At 45.4% G+C, this 18,521-nt stretch overlaps 1 protein-coding gene across 1 annotated transcript in view; it reads left to right on the top strand.

The window, feature by feature from the left end:
- The first annotated feature begins 824 nt into the window (after positions 1-824).
- The window catches only part of LOC147712858 (acidic mammalian chitinase-like), a 31,070-nt gene continuing 13,373 nt past the window's right edge, over positions 825-18,521 (top strand). The window contains exons 1-6 of the mRNA XM_086923519.1: positions 825-871; positions 7,329-7,358; positions 9,835-10,036; positions 10,953-11,009; positions 11,223-11,388; positions 13,158-13,282. Of these exons, the coding sequence (XP_086779645.1) occupies positions 847-871; positions 7,329-7,358; positions 9,835-10,036; positions 10,953-11,009; positions 11,223-11,388; positions 13,158-13,282 (605 nt within the window). The 5' untranslated portion in view covers positions 825-846. The remainder of the gene's footprint in view (positions 872-7,328; positions 7,359-9,834; positions 10,037-10,952; positions 11,010-11,222; positions 11,389-13,157; positions 13,283-18,521) is intronic.

The following is an 18,521-nucleotide window of genomic DNA, read 5'->3' as shown; positions in this document are numbered from 1 at the left end:
ATGTTTACTCTAGAGCACCTTGGCTGTGTTTAAAAATACAAATTTCAAATTATCTCATCCAATTTCATAGGTGTAACTTTGGGCAGTGTCTCCTTCCTGAGCCACTGTTTTGGGACCACCTTTCACCTGTGGAGTAAGGCCCCATGTCGGCTAATGATAGCCATCTGTTCTCGGACTCCGGCCATGGAGCCTGTTGTAGGTCTCCTCCATCAGTGCCGCCGCTGTTCCTGCCGAGGTTGGGACTGAGTGGCCTCACCCCTCTCAGTTGGTACTTGGTATCCTTTTAGTTCAAGCCATTCCCAGACCTCCATTGCAGAGGTAAAGTAGTGTGTGTGCTCCTTGTCAATGATCGTCAGTTTTGCCAGGAACAGCAAGGCATATTGGACATCTAGCCTTTTCGAATGTTGTTTGACCCACAAGAAGGACTCCGTCTGTCTTTGAACCAACACTGTATAGTCCGGATAGATGTTAATGGGTTCTCCTTCCACCATCCATAGGCCATGTGTGGATGCTATCTGGAGGCCTTGGTTTGCAAGAAACAGTAGCTCTGCCGTGGAGCAGTTCTCCCGCGGTCTTCCTTACATTACAGCCCCCCCGCCCCCCAACACCCCACCCCCTGCTGGGGCGGCCTTGCACCTTACTGCTGTGGGCTCTGCATTCCTAGAGGCCAGGGTCAGGGCCCAGACACGTCAGGTAATCCCCCCCTCTCTGTGTTATCGAAGGCGCGTGCGAGCTCTGGAAGGCCTTACAGCAGGTGTGCGGGCCCCACGCTGATTACAGGCGGCCCCTTCCTATAAAAGGCGAGCTGGCGCCGGGCAGAGTGCGGAGTCTACCCACAGCACAGCCATGGACAAGATACTGCTCTGGGCAGGTGAGTCATTCGGTCATTCGGCCAGAAGACATGCCTCTGACCACACTGCAGACGGCCCCACAGACCCCGCGCCAACACTACAGACAGACCCTGCTCACCCCCGCGGGGCCTCTGCCCTCCTGCTGAGAGGACCCACCTACTTCTGACTGACCTGGGCCTCGTGCAATCTGGTATTTAGGCTGCTGCAGCCGCTCCTGCGGGATGCCGGTACATGCACTGCCCACTTTCACTGAAGAGCCTCGCATTCATCCTGATCCATTTTAATTTCCTCTGCTGTATTTATACTGCTGCGGTTTTAAACGTCTCCCTCCCTTATACCGCCCATCTCTATCTGCTGTATCTATACACCTTCGATACTTAATTGCTCCCTCATATCTCCTCAGAGGTATTAATACACCTGCTGAGTTATAGTACCCTAATACCTCCCATCTCTCTGTCGTACTGATGCACTTGAGGTACAAACATCTTCCCTTAGCTTCAAGTTAACTGCTGTATTGATACACCTGAGGTATTTAAATACTTTTCGTGTACCTTGTATCTCTCCCTGCTCAGTTATACACATTAAATATTTAGATCCTGCCGTAATATCTCTCTTCTGTTTGTGTAGTTATACACTTAAGGTATCTAAATCTCACTAGTGTGTGGAGGTATTACCATGTCTGTTGAAGTATGAGGGCAAGGCCTTCTATCCATTGGTGCCCTCTTCTATTTTTCTGTCTCTAATGATGGGCGAAGGACCAGAGAGCTAATAAAGTCAGTGTAAAATAGTTGGGTCTTCTCAGAGAGGGTTTAAAACTCTTGTTGTGGACAAGGCTTTGCGGTCTTTGTGATGTCTAGCCCATCTCTTCTCCCCATGCTATGCCCACTGGTCCCCTTTGCTTATTTATTTGGGCGTCAAAACCCACCTGGTCCTCACTAGCCATACACAAAATATGACAGATAATTAATTGAGGACTAGTAAAATAGAAAAAAAGTCTCTTGAAGGTCAAAGATCCTGGTGTTCTGTATGTAGGCAATATCCTTATAACCTACAAAGGTGTATTCAAACCGATATATAATACACCTTTACCTGGTACGTATAATATTATGTTACAATATCTTGTAGAGCGAAACTGTTTCCCAGATCTGGTGTTCTGGTTCTAGATACCTTATGATAATTGTCCACACTCACCCCCAGCAGATGGCTAAAATAAGGCTGTTTTTAGGGCTATCCTGAAGGGAACATATGACCTAATCTGTTTCCGCATATGAGTCAGGGCATTACAGGCTTTTCCAGCTAATAAGCTACAGCCTCTTCCTCTGTATCGAGCCAATCCTAATTGAGGAATTCTCAAATGAGACCGGAGAAAAAGAGTGGGGCGATATACCCAGCGGCGGCTCCTCTGCTATGGCAAAGGAGTGTCGCCCCCCCAAAAACGGCAGGACATAAAAAAAACGACACTCGTTTTATTTCTCCTTTCCTGACGAGTCTTGGGGTCGGGCATGGAGGTGCCAGCACTGAGGGGAGTGGTAGTGCACTCCCTTCACTGTGCAATGATGATTTGGCTGCATTGCTGGGGTTAGAGAGAGCAGGCATAGACCTGAAGCGCTAATTGAGGGCGCTCAGGCCAATCCTGAATCTGCTCTCATGTGAGAGCAGCTTCAAGATTGGCCGCAGGGCATTCTGGGACAACAGGAACAGAGCAGTGCGATGCAGCCGGCTGAAGGCATGCTTTTTAAAACATTTTTTTTTTGCCCCTCCCTTCGCAACTCCTATGCCCTCTCTCACCCCAACACCGCCCCCTCCCCCTGCCGCCCCGCCACTCATTACAAACGCTGGAAACTACTGGATATTCCTGCATTCGCTTCTGGAGATACAGCGGCTAGGCATATGTGTTGTTTGGTGTAGAAAGCATGAAACTTTTAATTGTATTCTTTTCTCTATTGGATGCCAAAGAAGCACCCTCCCTTGGGAGGAAACATGTCCTGCTTAATGTAGCAAACACAACAAGATGATGGACAAAGTGCTGCACTATTCAACCACTCACCCCCAGTCACAGATCGGGGTTTAATCCATCATTCTTTTGCTCATTATACCACCTCAGCTTGGACCCACCCATTAGCAAATCAATCTTGACCTTGCTCCTGATGGGAATGGTCCAGCCCGAACTGCCAGGCCAGGTCCCTGGACCGTAAACAAGCATCCTGGGACTGGTTTCAGGGTTTTGCCTCTCATCAGCCAGGCTAGCTTGAATCCAGAGGCACAGCAAGCAAGAGACCCAGAACTGGGCATACCCATGGCCACTTAGGGCGAACATAGCAAACACTAAATGATGGACAGAGTGCTGAAGCTTTTCAAACACTCAACCCCAGTCGCAGATCTGGGTTTAATCCACTCTTCTTTTGCTCTGTATGCCACCCCAGTTTGGACCCAGCCATATGCAAATCAGTCTTGACCCTGTTCCTCATGGGAATGGTCCAGCCCGAACTGCCAGGCCAGGTCCCTGGACCGTACACAAGCATCCTGGGACTGGTTTCAGGGTTTTGCCTCTCATCAGCCAGGCTAGCTTGAATCCAGATGCACAGCAAGCAAGAGACCCAGAACTGGGCATACCCATGGCCACTTAGGGCAAACATAGCAAACACTAAATGATGGACAGAGTGCTGAAGCTTTTCAAACACTCAACCCCAGTCGCAGATCTGGGTTTAATCCACTCTTCTTTTGCTCTGTATGCCACCCCAGTTTGTAAATCAGTCTTGACCCTGTTCCTCATGGGAACAGTCCAGCCCGAACTGCAAGGCCGGTCCTCCCTGGCCTGGAAACAAGCATCCTCGGACCGGTTTCAGGGTATCACCCCATATCAGCCAGGCTATCTTGAGTCCAGTGGCACAGCAAGCAATGGGCCCACGACTGGGCATACCCTTGGCCACTTAGGGTGAACATAGAAAACATCACAAGATGATGGACAGAGTGCTGCACTATTCAACCACTCACCCCCAGTCACAGATCTGGGTTTAATCCATCCTTCTTTTGTTCACCATGCCACCCCAGTTTTGGCCCAGTCATATGCAAGCCAGTCTTGACCCTGCTTCTCAAGGGAAAAGTCCAGCCTGAATGCCAGGCCAGGTCCTCCCTGGACCAGAAACAATCACCCTCATTGGCAGTTTGGGCTGGACTGTACCCATGGGGTGCAGGGTCAAAACTAATTTGCATATGGGCTGGGTCTAAACTGGAATGGCGTGGTATGCAAAAAAAACGATGGATTTAGGCCCAGATCTCTGTACTGAGGGTGAATGTTTGACATTGCTCAGCATTCCATCCATCATTTGTTCTTTCTGCTTTATGTAGCCTGAAAATCATTGGCACAGCCCGGTTCTGGATGAGTTGTAGCTTCTTAACGTCATGCTCATTGATACCTATGTAGAAGAAATTAAAATAGTCCAGCCTCAGTAAAATCAGGGTCGTGGTTTATATGTCTATGAAAGGAAATGCTATCATTCAGGTGAACCCGCTGATCCATGACCTCTGTTTAAGGGGTCAGGGTAGTGCCAAGATCTAAGGGGCACCACATGTCTGACTTAAGATCATTCTCATCTAGTTGCCTGTCTCCAGCATACGTGTTTTTAATGTTGGTGTGTGTAATTCTGATATTACTCACTATGCACTTGAATAATCAAGTGGGGTTCTTCTGCATAAGTCATTAAATGGTACCTGTTCGATCATATGAATTTAGCCAAAGATTCTGGGGCTCCTACACGACCCCTGTGGTACCCCAGATCTCACAGGAAATTCTTCAGACAGTGAAGAACCCATTTTTACTTCCTGCAGGCCCCTGCTAAGATAAGAGGCTGTCTTTTGAAGAGTCAAGCTCCTGACGAAAATCTCCCTCATTCTGTTTAGGAGAATATCATGGGAGATTGTGTTGAAGGTGGCTAATAGATCCAAGATGATAAGGGAAGCGCATCTCCCCGCATGTAAAGTCCACCTTAATTTATCCATTACCTTAAGCAAAACTGACCCTGTTCTGATTCTTGCACTGAACCCTGATTGTGTCTGGCTCAGTTCTCGCTTGAGAAGCTAGAAATTCCATAAGACAGACAATGCCAAATTTCTCCAGCATTTTTACCGATGCCAGTAACACCGAGACAGGGTGAAAATTAGCTAAAATGGTAGATCTGCTGTAGCTTTCTTCAAAATAGGAGGAAAAAACCCAATAACCAGCTGAGCAGAACTACAGTTGCCAGCAGGGATGCCTTGCACAGTCTCACCAAGGCTGGTCACAATGTATCAGGAGCCAAAAGTTAAAACTTGGCAGCACACAGCTCGAAAGGGAAACCTGGCAGAAGCTCTCTTGCTTTCTCTATCAGTAGCTGACCAAAATCAGAGAAGAGTATTGATTTTAGTGTTCTGCCAAAAACCCTTTGACTAAACTCGGTAGTAGTTAAGCCTGTCAGTACATCACCAAATTCTATACTGATCCTACTGATTTAGTCTTATACAAAGGGCTGCACATTTATAGCTCATTTCACGGTGGTTGATATCCAAATTTATAAAGAACTAGGATTATTAAGCGAATGTAGTATTCTGAATATGCATTTAGGCTGGTGATCTACATATAACATTTGATGGGAGAGAAATGCTTTCTTAGCTGATCTAATCTGTTTGTTATATTCTTTAAGGGCCATTGCATACGTCCTCGTCGTGATTTGGATTGCCTTATATTATATCTAGGGATGATCTGATCCAAGATCCTCAGTGTTAATGCCTTGACACTGAAAGGCTGATTCCATCTCCCCTGAGGCCTTAATAAAGGCTCTTTACAAAGCTTCATGCCAGACCTGAGAATCGGTTCACCTCGGATGGGGACCAACATTAATAAAGGGTAGAAAAACCCAGGTAAAATTCACGAAAATATCTTCCGCCCATGTAACAGGTAACACACCAACAGGCTGAATCTTCTTGGGCACAGTAATTGTTCAGTCCAGGGTGTGTTCCTTCTCATAGTGGTAGGGTGTTCAAGCGCCCAATGAATAAATCATATATTTCACGTTTAAATCCAATCTTTAATCCAATTTTTAATCCAAATTCTTTGTTCATATTTTTCACATTTCATCCATTAGTTTCCATTCACTTAGAAGACCGCGTTATCCACATTTTTTCAAATGCTGTCTGTATGCCTATCCGGGCCTTGTCAGCGACATGTGCGGAATGGGCAATTCATGCAGAGTAGCCTTGTGTTATGCAACCCAATGCATTTCGGGCTATACAGCCCTTCGTCAGGGGTAACTGAAAGAATGAAAATACCTCTAACAAATCTGTTCAATGGGAGATACCTTTAAATGTTAAAACATACTTTCCAAAGCCATATCCCCTATGGTTTGCCCTTAGCCAATCCCATTCTGAATTTGTATAAATAATCGTGTAAACATAATCATAAAACCCCTTGCCTGCTGTAAACAAAGATATTTTACCCGTATTACGTGTCACTGAAACGTGCCTAAACCCACCCAAAACATGTTCATTTAGTAGTAAGCACGAGATAGGAATTTGTGATTATGGTGGGGTCTGTGTAGCACCGGATTCACTAAAAGATTTATGTGCACAGAAGATAACAGGGTTTGATTGTCATTTCTGTTTGATGGTTAAAATTATTATTTTTTTGGTGCGTTTAGGCACGTTTCAATGACACGTAATACGGATAAAATATCTTTGTTTACAGCAGTCTTGTTCAGGTTGCACGAGCTCACCCAGACGAGTGGCTGCAGTCTTCTTTGAGGTATCTGGCTTCTGCCTGTGATGAGCGCGCTGCCCAGAAATTAAAATCCCCTTCTACCAGTGGGTGCAAAGCATCTAAGGACTGCGTTAGAAACATTAAAAAAAAGCCTCCCGAAAATGTGGTTTCATCGCCAGGTGTGGGGTGTGGGAGTGTGGGGGGAGGGTTGGATCTGGAATTGGGGTGCACTTATAATCACAAGCACTTCCATTTCTTTGACAGTCCCCCAGTAATGTGATCATACATGTTATAACCCTGATGAGGGCAGTAGATTCTCAAGGTTTCTAACCATAAATGTAGCCATTGTGCATTTCTCCTGCTTAAAACTTCCAGTTCACTGCTAGCTGATGAGAACCTTAAGTTCCCTCGATTTTTCTCCCTCTAAAGCCCCCTCTTATGTATTGCCAGATGACGTCACGTATGCATCATGAAGAATGTTCTTGAAAGCACATGTGGTCTCTACTATTGAGACCTTTCTAGGGGTTGAATAACGTTGTGTGGGATTCGCTTGTGCCATGTTGTGTTTTTACGTGTTGCTGTAAGAATCCTAATTTTATGCCGCATAGTTTTCATTTCACGTTGATATTATTTCTTCATTTGTTGTCTCTGCCTGTAATGCTCTCGGCCCCATTCTTTCGCTGTGTCCTCCGTGACTATAACAAGAAGCCTAACATGCTTTTCAATGCTTTTCTTTTCTTTTGTAGGGTTGGCCTTATTGCTGCAGGCGCAGCTAGGTAAGAGGAACGCCTATGCCTTTAAATGAAGTTTGGGCAATCCCTGGGTTGTTGTCAGTGTGAGAAGTGCATGGCTGCCAGAAGCAGCGCCCTGATGTAGGGGCTGTACTAGTACACTGATGGTCTGCTGCATTGTGTGACGTGTCATTTGTACTGCCCAGGCTCAGGGATATTTTGCTCTTTAGCTAGGGTTGAGCTTTACAAATACCCATATATGGATACATATTTATTTTAATCATAGATGAGTGAGTTATATAGTGTGACTAGGAGACTTCCATTCTGGGTACCAGAGAACACATACCTTTTGAATTCTGGACTGGCTGGAATTTCTATTTTGTGCTGCTAAGAATGAGCTTCCAAGAAAAACAAAAACAACAACTTTTGAAGACAATTCATTATTAGGGCATATTTACGTTTGAGTATTTTTTGTACAGTTTAACATGCCCACCATTAGAAACAAGGAACTTCTAATGAACTTAACAAATGATGGGGCCATCACGAGAAACAGCTGTAAGAAACAGAGAACAAATGCACATACACCGAACATAAACCTATTTGATTTCATCAATGTCTCACAAAACACAAAGTTCTACTGACTAGCAGCAACTGTAATGTGTTTTCTGCATCTATCGAAAATAGTACAGCAGAATTGATATGTATCTCCCTGGACCGGTAGAACGAACGATGCAACAACTTTTCGAATATTTTATTGTATTAGTTGAACCAATAATTCAGAAGCCATCCTGGAATGGGAGCCAAGCAATAGCAATTAGTAGAAAATCAATGACCTCTCTTTTGGTTGGGTAGCTTTCCTGGCATCCCCTTTATTTGGACAAACGCCATGCAAGTATCTTCACATTCCAAGACTTCTAGAAAACGTCCTCCAACAGCCTCGTATGCTACGGGTAGCTGTGGCAACAGGGTAGTTGTTTGCTTGAACCCATGCAGTCCAGCAAAACATTAAAGTGTCAGGTTATAACAGATTAAGGTAGAACTCAGAGAATGGTTGAGCTTCTTTAATTGATTACAAAATAATGAACCATTGATAAAGAAAAAACAAGAAAATCTCACCAGTTGAAAAGTGATTGACACTATCTCCTGACCCCTACCACCAACCTCTGCTGCAACACTACATTTCATGTAAGGTTTGCATACAAGTGCACGCCCTCCCTTAATAACACAAAGAAAGATAAACGAGTTCTGATACGAGCTCATGGAATTCCTCTCCAAATACAACCAAGACAGTTGTACAAAGCATGCAAACCAACACTCATCGTTTCAGAAACATATACGTCCTGTAATAGTAGCTTTCTCCTGCTTTAAACTAGTTCCAGCCCAATACAAGTTGATAGGAAATTAATTTCCCTACCTTTTTTTTCTAAATATCCTGCTTACTTGTTCCCAAATGTTGGCACGTATGATAATATGGACATCTTCACACAGACGGAAGTAGGGAATCTATGGCTACTGTCTTCCGCAGTTCATTCTCTCTCACACTCAGTATCTTCAGACACCTCTAAGTATATCACCCAATTAAATTACTACTCCATTCTGCTCCATATCACCAACCACTCTGTAAAAGGTCTTCTGGAAAGGTCCTGATGTGTGTTGGTGGTAAGAGGTCCTCATTTCCAGGAGGACAAATCCTTTGTTCTTGTGCTCTTCCCTTGAAAAGGTGTTCCTAGCACGACTGCAACAGCTTAAGTTATAACTGCAAGAAATGTTCAGCCATCTTAAAAGACCACAGCCTCGTGCAGGGGGCTCTTGACGCTGTACCAAGCGCACCAACCACCACAACACTTCATGAAAGGTAGAAATACAAGCTCACGCCACACATGGTCCAATACAAGTAGCCAGTGGCAGCATAAGTCACCAGTTCAGCTGGCCTTCTTCGTGTTCTGTGCGCAGGAGGTGCACTTTGCGTTTCATATTTTACATGTACTCTGAGCATTCTTGTGGGCTCTGTAAAGTGATAACGAGGCACTGCAATACCTTTTAGAAAGTTCAAATGCATAGGATGTGTAAAGCACCACAGCCATACATGCACATTTCCAAGGCAAATCTAACCATGGCAGGGTGAACAAAGATGTGGGTTCAACACATCTCTCAATGGAACAGTATGATTATCATAACTAGATATCTCAAGATCCACAGCGTTTTTTAAGCCAAAACATGTTTTCACAGAAAAATATATAATTTTCAAATTTGACTCTACATTCAAGTTAATTGGGAGACTGAGAGCGTGAGGCTGAGAGGGAGTGCGACTGAGCCCCAAGTTGTTAGCCTTGTACAATGTTTGAGAGAGTGGGTAAAAGTGGGATTCACCAAACACTGAATGAGACGGCCAGAGGTCAAAACTCACACCCTAACAAAGAGACTTGGTGTGTCTCCATATCAACTCATTACAAAATCAGAGTGCCCGGCTCGTCCGCTTTTCCATGCAGCCTGGTTCTAAGCTCTGGTCTCTGTCTTTAAGGCTTTTCCTACAAGCTGGTCTGTTACTTCACCAACTGGTCCCAGTACAGACCAGAACCCGCCAAGTACAAGCCAAACAACGTCGACCCCCACCTCTGCACCCATGGAGTCTACGCCTTCGCCACCATGAGCGGCCATAAGATCGCCCCTTACGAGTGGAATGACGACGTCCTCTACGTCGAGTACAATAACCTCAAGAAAGCGTAAGTAACCTCTAATGTCTAGAAGACCTGTGCCATCAAGTGGTAAAGAGTATGTCGATACTTTTCAGGGATTTAAGGTAATGAATTAAGGAGAAAGGAAATAAGCAAGTTCAAGGCACCAGTCTGGGGAAAACAACATGCCCAAAATTGAATCTTTTAACTAATGAACATGCCAATTTATCCTTTTGTAATTGGAGTCCCGTTGAATGGCAGGTATGTCCACAAACTCATTGGGCCATCTTCCCTCTCTCTTCCAAAGACCTCACACCATCTTGCCAGCTCTCTTCTACACTGCTCTGGCACTGTGACCTGCAGAACTGGAAACAATTCTCCAGAAATGGCTTCCAAACCTAGGCCTATTCTCCCAGTATGGCATTAGAATGTGGCTCGGTGCTACAAGTGAGAATCCAAACTTCACACGCAGTGCGCACTCACTAGCGATGCACCACAACGTTCCCCTCACTCTGCACTGCTTCGAAATCTGGTGAACTGTCAATGCAGTAAACTCCCACAGAAGTGCCTTAGGCACATGCAAGAAGCTGACCTGATGAAGGTGCAGTGCAGAGGGTCACCATGGAGCAGATGACCACAGAGGCTAGAAAGGAATAAGTGTGGGTCTGTGGATCTGCCAATGAGCAGCAGGTAAGCCTTGTGTCCTGCCCATTCTCCAGTATCCATGGAACGAGGCACTCGTCCATGTGACTCCTAATGGCACTGTAGATCATGATGAGAGATACTTACTTGGCGGGCCTGGCTTGCTAGGTTTGCATGACCACTGACCAGAATCTGATGCACCCTCCCTGTGACCGTGGGAGAGAGAACTGTGCTTAAGATAATCTAACCAGACAGATGTCAGTCTCCCTCACCCGCTCCACAGCTAACTGCATTTGTGTTTTCTTTTTATTCCACCGCATAGAAACCCCCAGATGCTCACCCTGCTCGCCGTGGGAGGATGGAACTTCGGCACGCAGAAGTAAGGAGGGTTACTGATAAAAGGGGAAAGAAGAGGAAAAGTCAATACTGAAAGAGTATATCAATAAAAGTGGCGAAGGTTCGGATTTAAATCGTATTACTAACGATGTGGGTGTGAAAAAGTAAAATTGTGCTGGCGTCGTGAATGGTGAGAGTTGCACACTACTTCATATCTACAAACGCCACGATCACCAACCTTCGTTCATCGTTGCAGGTTTACAGAAATGGTCGCATCTGCTGGAAACCGCAAAATCTTCATCGACTCCGTGATCGAGCACCTGCGGAGGTACAACTTCGACGGAATAGATTTGGATTTCGAATACCCGGGGTCGAGAGGAAGCCCGCCAGAGGACAAGCGTCGATTCACTATCTTGTGTGAGGTGAGAGCGAGTGTGCACTTTTACAGATGCTATTCTTCCTTTAGTTTTTCACGGTCGTTCACTTGAGCGCCTTGCATGAGGCCTATTGGGATACAACGGCAGACGCATTCACCAGTAAACACCGCTGCACGCAGTGGCACTGGGGCCCATCGTGAGACACGGGTAGTTTGGGCTTGGACAGTGGGTGGAAATTAAAGGAGGCCTTGAACCGCTATCCCGGGTTGGTCTAGCACTCTAGCTCGAAAGCGGTGTTGCTGTGTTATGGATGCATGTTTTTGCCTTTTGAAATATACAAATGGTGGGCTTTGGCTCCACCTAGCGGAACATTGCCGTGTAACCTCATGTTGTAGCTGTCTGCCACAAAGTGTTTCCCTTGAATACACGAGGGATCATTTTACATCTGAAACCACACTTAGTCATCATTATGTTTGACACATTCAATTATTTATTTCTTGTATACCGATTTTTTTTGTTTACTTGCTACTTTTTCCCTGCACTGTCAAGCCACTAGGACTGGCATTAATGTAATTAAGAACATTTGTGCATGTAACATATTTAAACATTCTTTGTGAATGCCTGTGTTTACACTCCTTGGCACATGAGAGCACTGGCAATGCCAGTGTTTGCTTATGTGCTTAGCTATGAGGTCTTCTCTTAGATAGCGTGAGACTTATTGTTATTTTAGCGTGAGCTTAGCGCACGCCCAATGTTTAACAATGGTTAGCTTTAGTGCCACTTTAATTGAATTGCGTCATAGTCATTTGCTGTTCAAACTGTCCTTCTCTTCTTGTGGGTGTCCTGCCCCTGGTGCACGGGCGCATGACTCTATACTTCCACTCTCTCTGTGTCCCTCTCTCTCATCCATATGCTTAGCCCCGATTCCCCCTCGTTGCCTTCTTGCTCATTGCTTTCTTCAAAGCAGCTTCAAATTGATGTCTTTCGCCCGTTTGAGCCCCCAATTCACACTCCAGTGTTGCTGCTGCCCTTCGTCTCCCGTGTTGCTTTACCTCCAACCCCCACACACTCACACGCGCCCTGGTGTTGCTTCCCTCCTGGGTTGCTTCCCTCCACCACTTAAAAATAAATAAATAAATAGAAAAGGTATGAACGCTAGTGCGCATTTTATTTTGATTGATAAGGTTTTTAAAGGTCCACACCCAGTCCATTAGTTAATATTTATCACTGTAAATGTTAACGTGATGATTGTGGAAAAGGTCCTGCCTTCGCAGCACCCACTTCTCCATCCCTCTTTTGAAATGATTTCAAAAGTGATGTCCTGGTTCGGCCAGAACCAGGGCTTTATGGACCCACCTTGTTTGAGATCCGTTTGTTAGAACGAGCACAGTTCTTGCACAAGATAACATATATAGTTGTATCTCATCTCTGCCACCTGTAATTTTATCCAATCCGAGTGAGAGCCCTTGATTAGGTAATCCTTCTTTACTAGCCAGAATCTGTGGGAACGTCTCTGGCACGTGTGGATTCTGAATTGCTTGTAATTCTTTGGCTAAAATTCCAGCCCTTTTCACAAGTGACCATCTGGAATTACACTTGTCCTAGGAACAGTGCTTTGCATGCGTGTGCCCACTCAGGCCAGGGAATGCTCCCACCACCTGCGCCTCTCTCTGCGGGTAAAGACATACAGAACTTACATGCCATTTTTCAGAGAATTGCAAGTTCATCAGTGCAAAGATCTACTTTCTGGTGATATTGCTACTGTAAAAAATAGTGACTTAACAGACCTTGTTCATTTGTGTCTGCCGGACTAGGAACTTCTGGCAGCTTTTGAAAAGGAGGGCCGCGAGAAGAACCTCCCCCGGCTGCTGGTCACCGCAGCCGTGTCCGCCGGCAAAGGAACCATCGACGCCGGATATGAGATTGCTGAGGTTGGGAAGTAAGTACCAAGACCTGGCCCTGGAGCCCTGGGAAGTAGTGCCTTATGAGCAGGGTCGGATTGGGATCACAATTTGGCCCGGGCACTGACGAAAAAGTGGCCCACATTAAGGGGGCGTGACCTACATTTAAGGGGCGTGGCCTATATTTAAGGGGCGTGGCCCACATTCGAGGGGCATGCCCTTTCATGAAACACCATTTGGTTACTCTTTGAGGTCTAATTTGTAGACAAATATTTAGTAAATTAAGCCTTTTAAAGCTTACAGAGCAAGTAACATTGGTAAAGACTAGGAGCACTGCAGTTCAGATAACTGAATACTTACTTGCAGTCTTAACGCCCTGCACAATGTCGTTGGATACTCTTTCCTAACCAGCTATGTCCTAGACTCTAATCATCACATAAACCAGAAATCTAGTACACAGTCAAGGAGAAAGGGTAAGACTGGAATCTCTGGTAATAGAACATGTAATAACAAAAGTAAGAATTCACAAACGAGGAAAAGGCAGTCTGGGGTGTAAAGAATGCTGAAAAAATGTATCTGTACAATCTAGTCATACATTTATTTCACAGTCAGCAGGTGATGTCTATATACAAAAAACACAGTTTTATTCATATCTGTTGCTGCCTTAAAGTCTGGGCCATGGGGAGTGAAATAAAACAATTGCCTAGGATCACATGATCTGATTAAGATACGAAACCAGTATTAATGCCAAGTTGTTGGTATCACATTGTGCAATTCAGAAACTAGATGTATATGCCTCACTTCCCTTACACTCACCTTACCCCCAACTGCAACTCATCTGGTATCAACATAGCTCTTGGTCATAACTCAGACCAGATGTTGTTGCTCCTGGCAAAATGTTTGTGAGCACCTATGTTCAGGCCTATATCATAATGTAATACAATCTGGAATAATGCTGCAAATAAGCATGGGCGAATTTTGCGAATCCCGCGTTCGCGAATTTTGCGGATTTGCGAACTCGCAATCCGCAAAATCCGCGAATTCTCGCGAATTTGCGGATTTTTTTTTTTTGTGTTTGCGCGGGTTTCTGCCAGTTCGCGAGGGTTTTGTACAATGTCGCAAATTGCGAACTTACCTGTCGGGTCGCAAGTTTCGCGAACTTGTTGTTTCTACGTGTCCAGCCTGTTTGGGACACTCTTCTTCATCACTGCCACTCTCTGTCACCACTGCCACTCTCTGACTACTCATGCCACCCTCTGGCCCACCCATGCCACCCTCTGTTTCATCACAGCACCCTCTGGTTGTCCAGTCAGTGTACATTATTGTGGCAACGCAAGCACACCTTCCCTGCCTCAAGTGACCTGAATTAATTTGGGGCTGATTAATGTGTCACAGAATATTTTTTTAGCTGGCACCTGCTTCCTTAGTGCTTCCTGATTAGTGATCTTTTGCACTTGCTAAGTGCTTTCATTGTTGCAAAATTAGTTACAACACCTGCCCTGCCCCAACTGACAATAATGAATTAGGGGCTGATTAATGGATTTGAACCTCCAGCCTGGCTCCTGCTTGTCTCCCTTAGCTGTAATTCAGGACCTTTGTGGCATATGTGTAACTATTCTGAGGTTCAGAGCAGGGTCACATAATAGTTGCAACTGGCAACTGAACTCTGGAGGGGCCCCTCAGGAAGCACTACAGGAAATGGCTACTAATGATGAGCCTGAACTTTTGAACCTGGTAAGTAGTTTCAGTTTTGCTAAGATCGTATTTCTGCAATTTTGCACTTATTCGCGGGGCGCGAAGTTGTACTGGGAAGCCGCGAACTCACGCGAACAGTGCGAGCAGTGCGAGCAAAATCCGCTGCTCGCGGATTTGCGGATTTTGCGGGAGATTCGCGAATCTCGCGGATTGCGAATTTACCGAAAATCCGCAAAATCCGCGAGCGAAACGGATTTTCCGCCCATGCTTAGCTGCAAAATCATTCCTTGGGTAAATTGTGTACATTAAATTGCAACAACATTTGACGTGGAATTCTGTGTGCAACCTGCCTATTTCTCACATTTTTAGTGGTAAGGGTGATTTGGTTGTTGTTTTGTGAGCTAGCACACAATATCACAATAAACCATACGGGCATTGTGTTTGCAATTGTAGCTTTAGTTATGTTTACTTATGCCATTCTTTCAGCAACAATGAAAACCAATGCGATGTTCTGAGGATTTTCACCATTCCATTGGAGGAAATCTAATAATTTCCTCCTTATATAGAAGAAGCAATACACACACTCTGTTCTCTGAATCATGGTACAAGAGACCTGCAAACAACTAGTGCTATTGGTTTTAAATATTCCAACCGTGTAACAATCCCTCACAATTTTTCGCATGTCCTCCATGTGTAAGACACATTATGTAGCACCAACTCTGAAGCACGTTCTGGGGCCCACATGCATGATAACAAAACACAACCAACCAGAAAAAGTTGTGCAATACCCTAAAAACTAATCCCACCATGGTCCCTTTAAATACCCCTGCACCCTATAATCATAACCCATCCTAACCCTAAAAATACACCCTGCACCCTAAAACCCAAGCCTATCCCTGAACCCTAAAAATACCCCTTTACCCCAAACCCCAAACCTATCCCTGAACCCTACAAATACCCTGTACCCCAAAACCCAAACCTATCCCTGAACCCTAAAAATACCCCTGTACCCCAAAACCCAAACCTATCCCTGAACCCTAAAAATACCCCTGTACCCCAAAACCCAAACCTATCCCTTCACCCTAAAAATACCCCTGTACCCCAAAACCAAAACCTAGTCCTGGAACCTAAAAATACCCCAGTACCCCAAAACTATCCCTGAACCCTTAAAATACCCAATCACCCTAAAACATATACCTCAGAACCCCAAAACATATACCCTATATACCCATACTTACCTTATCCTAACATATACAAAAAGACATGCTTTTATCATTCATGCATTTACGAGTTTCGTTGTAAATGTATGCGTGGTAAAAGCATATAAAATGTAATGCCATGCGTTATAACGGCATTGCGGAGTCCTAGTAGATTCGTAATAAAAGTATGCGGAGTGATGGTATGCGGCAAGAAAGATTCGGGATAATGGGTGTTTACTGTCAGAATGACCTACAAACTACAAAAAAAAACTAACCAAAACTTACTAAATGATATTTTTGGCATATAGAGAAATATGCCCCTTGTCTGCATTTTGGATTAGGCCTTTAAAATAGAGTTAAATTGTTAACTGGCACATGAAATGGAAATTTTGTATCGGAAAAGCTGTGTTAAAAATATGGACATGTTTTTATAAAGTGTCCTCTTTAATTATCATGGTCCCTTTGCAGAATCATAAAGCATGAACAAATGGTTATTTTTTATAATTTTCTTACCATTTGACAGTTTTATGTAGTGTAAATTCAGCCCAAGACAAAGGCTATTTGAGTTCTATTCATGAGTACCAATTACAGTACACATGATCTGATTTTTTATTTAAGGGCCTGGGCGAGGAAGTGATCTGCCCAGAATCACAGGCTGTTGAGCAGACCCTGGGATTCAAACTTGAATCCCCATCTCTGCAACTCTGGCGTTAGGCCACATATGCCTATGCAAAGATAAGGAATGAAAGTGGGAGGATACTGTTCTTGCGCAGGACACAGGCCCAAGGTGACAATGGCCTACATGCTGAGCAACTAAAAAAACAGCAAGGCCCCTTTCTGTCACAAAATTATTCAAGAACTTCAGTGCAGGAGCACCTGAAAAGAAGGGAAGCCCCTGCTATTACTAACCTACTTAGCTCAAGAGCACATGAACAGCAGTATGGCCCCTGCAATTAGTAAATTAATCAGCCCTCCCCAGCCCTCCAGGCCCCAGGGCAATGTCTTGGCAGGGGAGCACAATGGTAGACAGGGGAAGGCTGAGGTGAAGATGGTGGGAGTTCAAAACATCACCTAGCCCCCACAGCCAGACCCATTCTTCCTCGCCCACTGTGCCCTGAATCTGAGGGGCTGTGGGCGAGGTGTTAAGATTAACACCGTTTCTCGGCTGCGTGGGCCCCAGGGGGGCCGAGGTGGAAATGGCTCAAGGCCTGAGCAACACCTGGCCCCCAGGGAGGCCGATTTTCGCAGACAATCACCGCTCTCCAGCCCACCCTTGGCGTGATTGCTTTTCAGGGGCAGGGGGTGAAGTGAGGCCACAGCTAATAATCACTGCATGGCACACAGTGAAGCGCTTTCATTTCTGTCTCTGTTTCCGTGCGCTCTGTGGGCCGTTTTTTTTTCTCCCCTTCCCAAGTTCACAGAGAGCAGATAGCAGAGAGCACTCTCTGTGAACTGAAAAAGGGGAGAAAAAAACCGGCCCACAGAGGGCACTGAGACAACGGCCCTTCGGCCGTTTCCCGAATGCCCGCCTTGCCAATCCGACCCTGCTTATGAGGGTTCTTCAGTGATGAAGAGCCTCGGGGCTCTCGATCTAGCCAGGCCCAACAGTTTGTTGCCAACACCCGGGAGTGTTTCTTAGTTAAAATGTCTACACACCATACTCACAAAAACCAACCCCAGTCTTGTGTGTGTGCAGATCACACAGAAGCATCAGACCCAAGACCTGGGCTAATGTGTTCTGGTTGTGGGAGTGACGTACCCGGGTTGGAGAGTTTCAGAGTCACTGCGATGGTGGGATAGTAAGATGGCTCTCACCGTGCTCATTCATTGGCTCGGGCGAGGCACTCCCCGTTTCCGACAAAGTAGGTGCATATGAGCAATTTGGGTGACTTTGAGCCCAGATGGGAAACCTGTGTCCCAGGGGTGTGGCTCCAACAGTTGCAAGCTTCCCTTCTGTCTCAGCCCACCCGCCCTGTCCTTCCAGAGGGTTGCAGGGTCCAGCATCTGAGGATTCTTGTGGAAAGGTGAGGGGGCCCTACATGCACCTAAACGTGCAATCTCCTTCTGTTGAAACATCTCTGGGTAAATACCCTCCATCCCAGCTTCACATGTGGTCAACCAAAAGTATGACAGCCAGTAATACAGCTCAGTAGGTTGAGCGCCCAGCTCTAGGTCCGTGGTAACTTTTAGGTCACATAACAGACTCTCAGCAGGCCTGACTTAAATGTTAGTTCATTGGAGGTTAATACAAAGAGTGTGCTTGAGCTAAGAAATCTGAACACCCATTATTTAAAGCGCAGAGTGGTGACTCCATTTGTGGGCTACATTGTGTAACTGATCAGAGAAGATCAGGGCTACTGGTTGAGTTGGTAGCCATGGAACC

The sequence above is a fragment of the Lissotriton vulgaris genome, chromosome 5 (genome assembly GCF_964263255.1).
Source record: "Lissotriton vulgaris chromosome 5, aLisVul1.2, whole genome shotgun sequence".
In the NCBI taxonomy this organism is placed as follows: domain Eukaryota; kingdom Metazoa; phylum Chordata; class Amphibia; order Caudata; family Salamandridae; genus Lissotriton; species Lissotriton vulgaris.
This window is presented reverse-complemented; position numbering and strand designations above follow the sequence as displayed.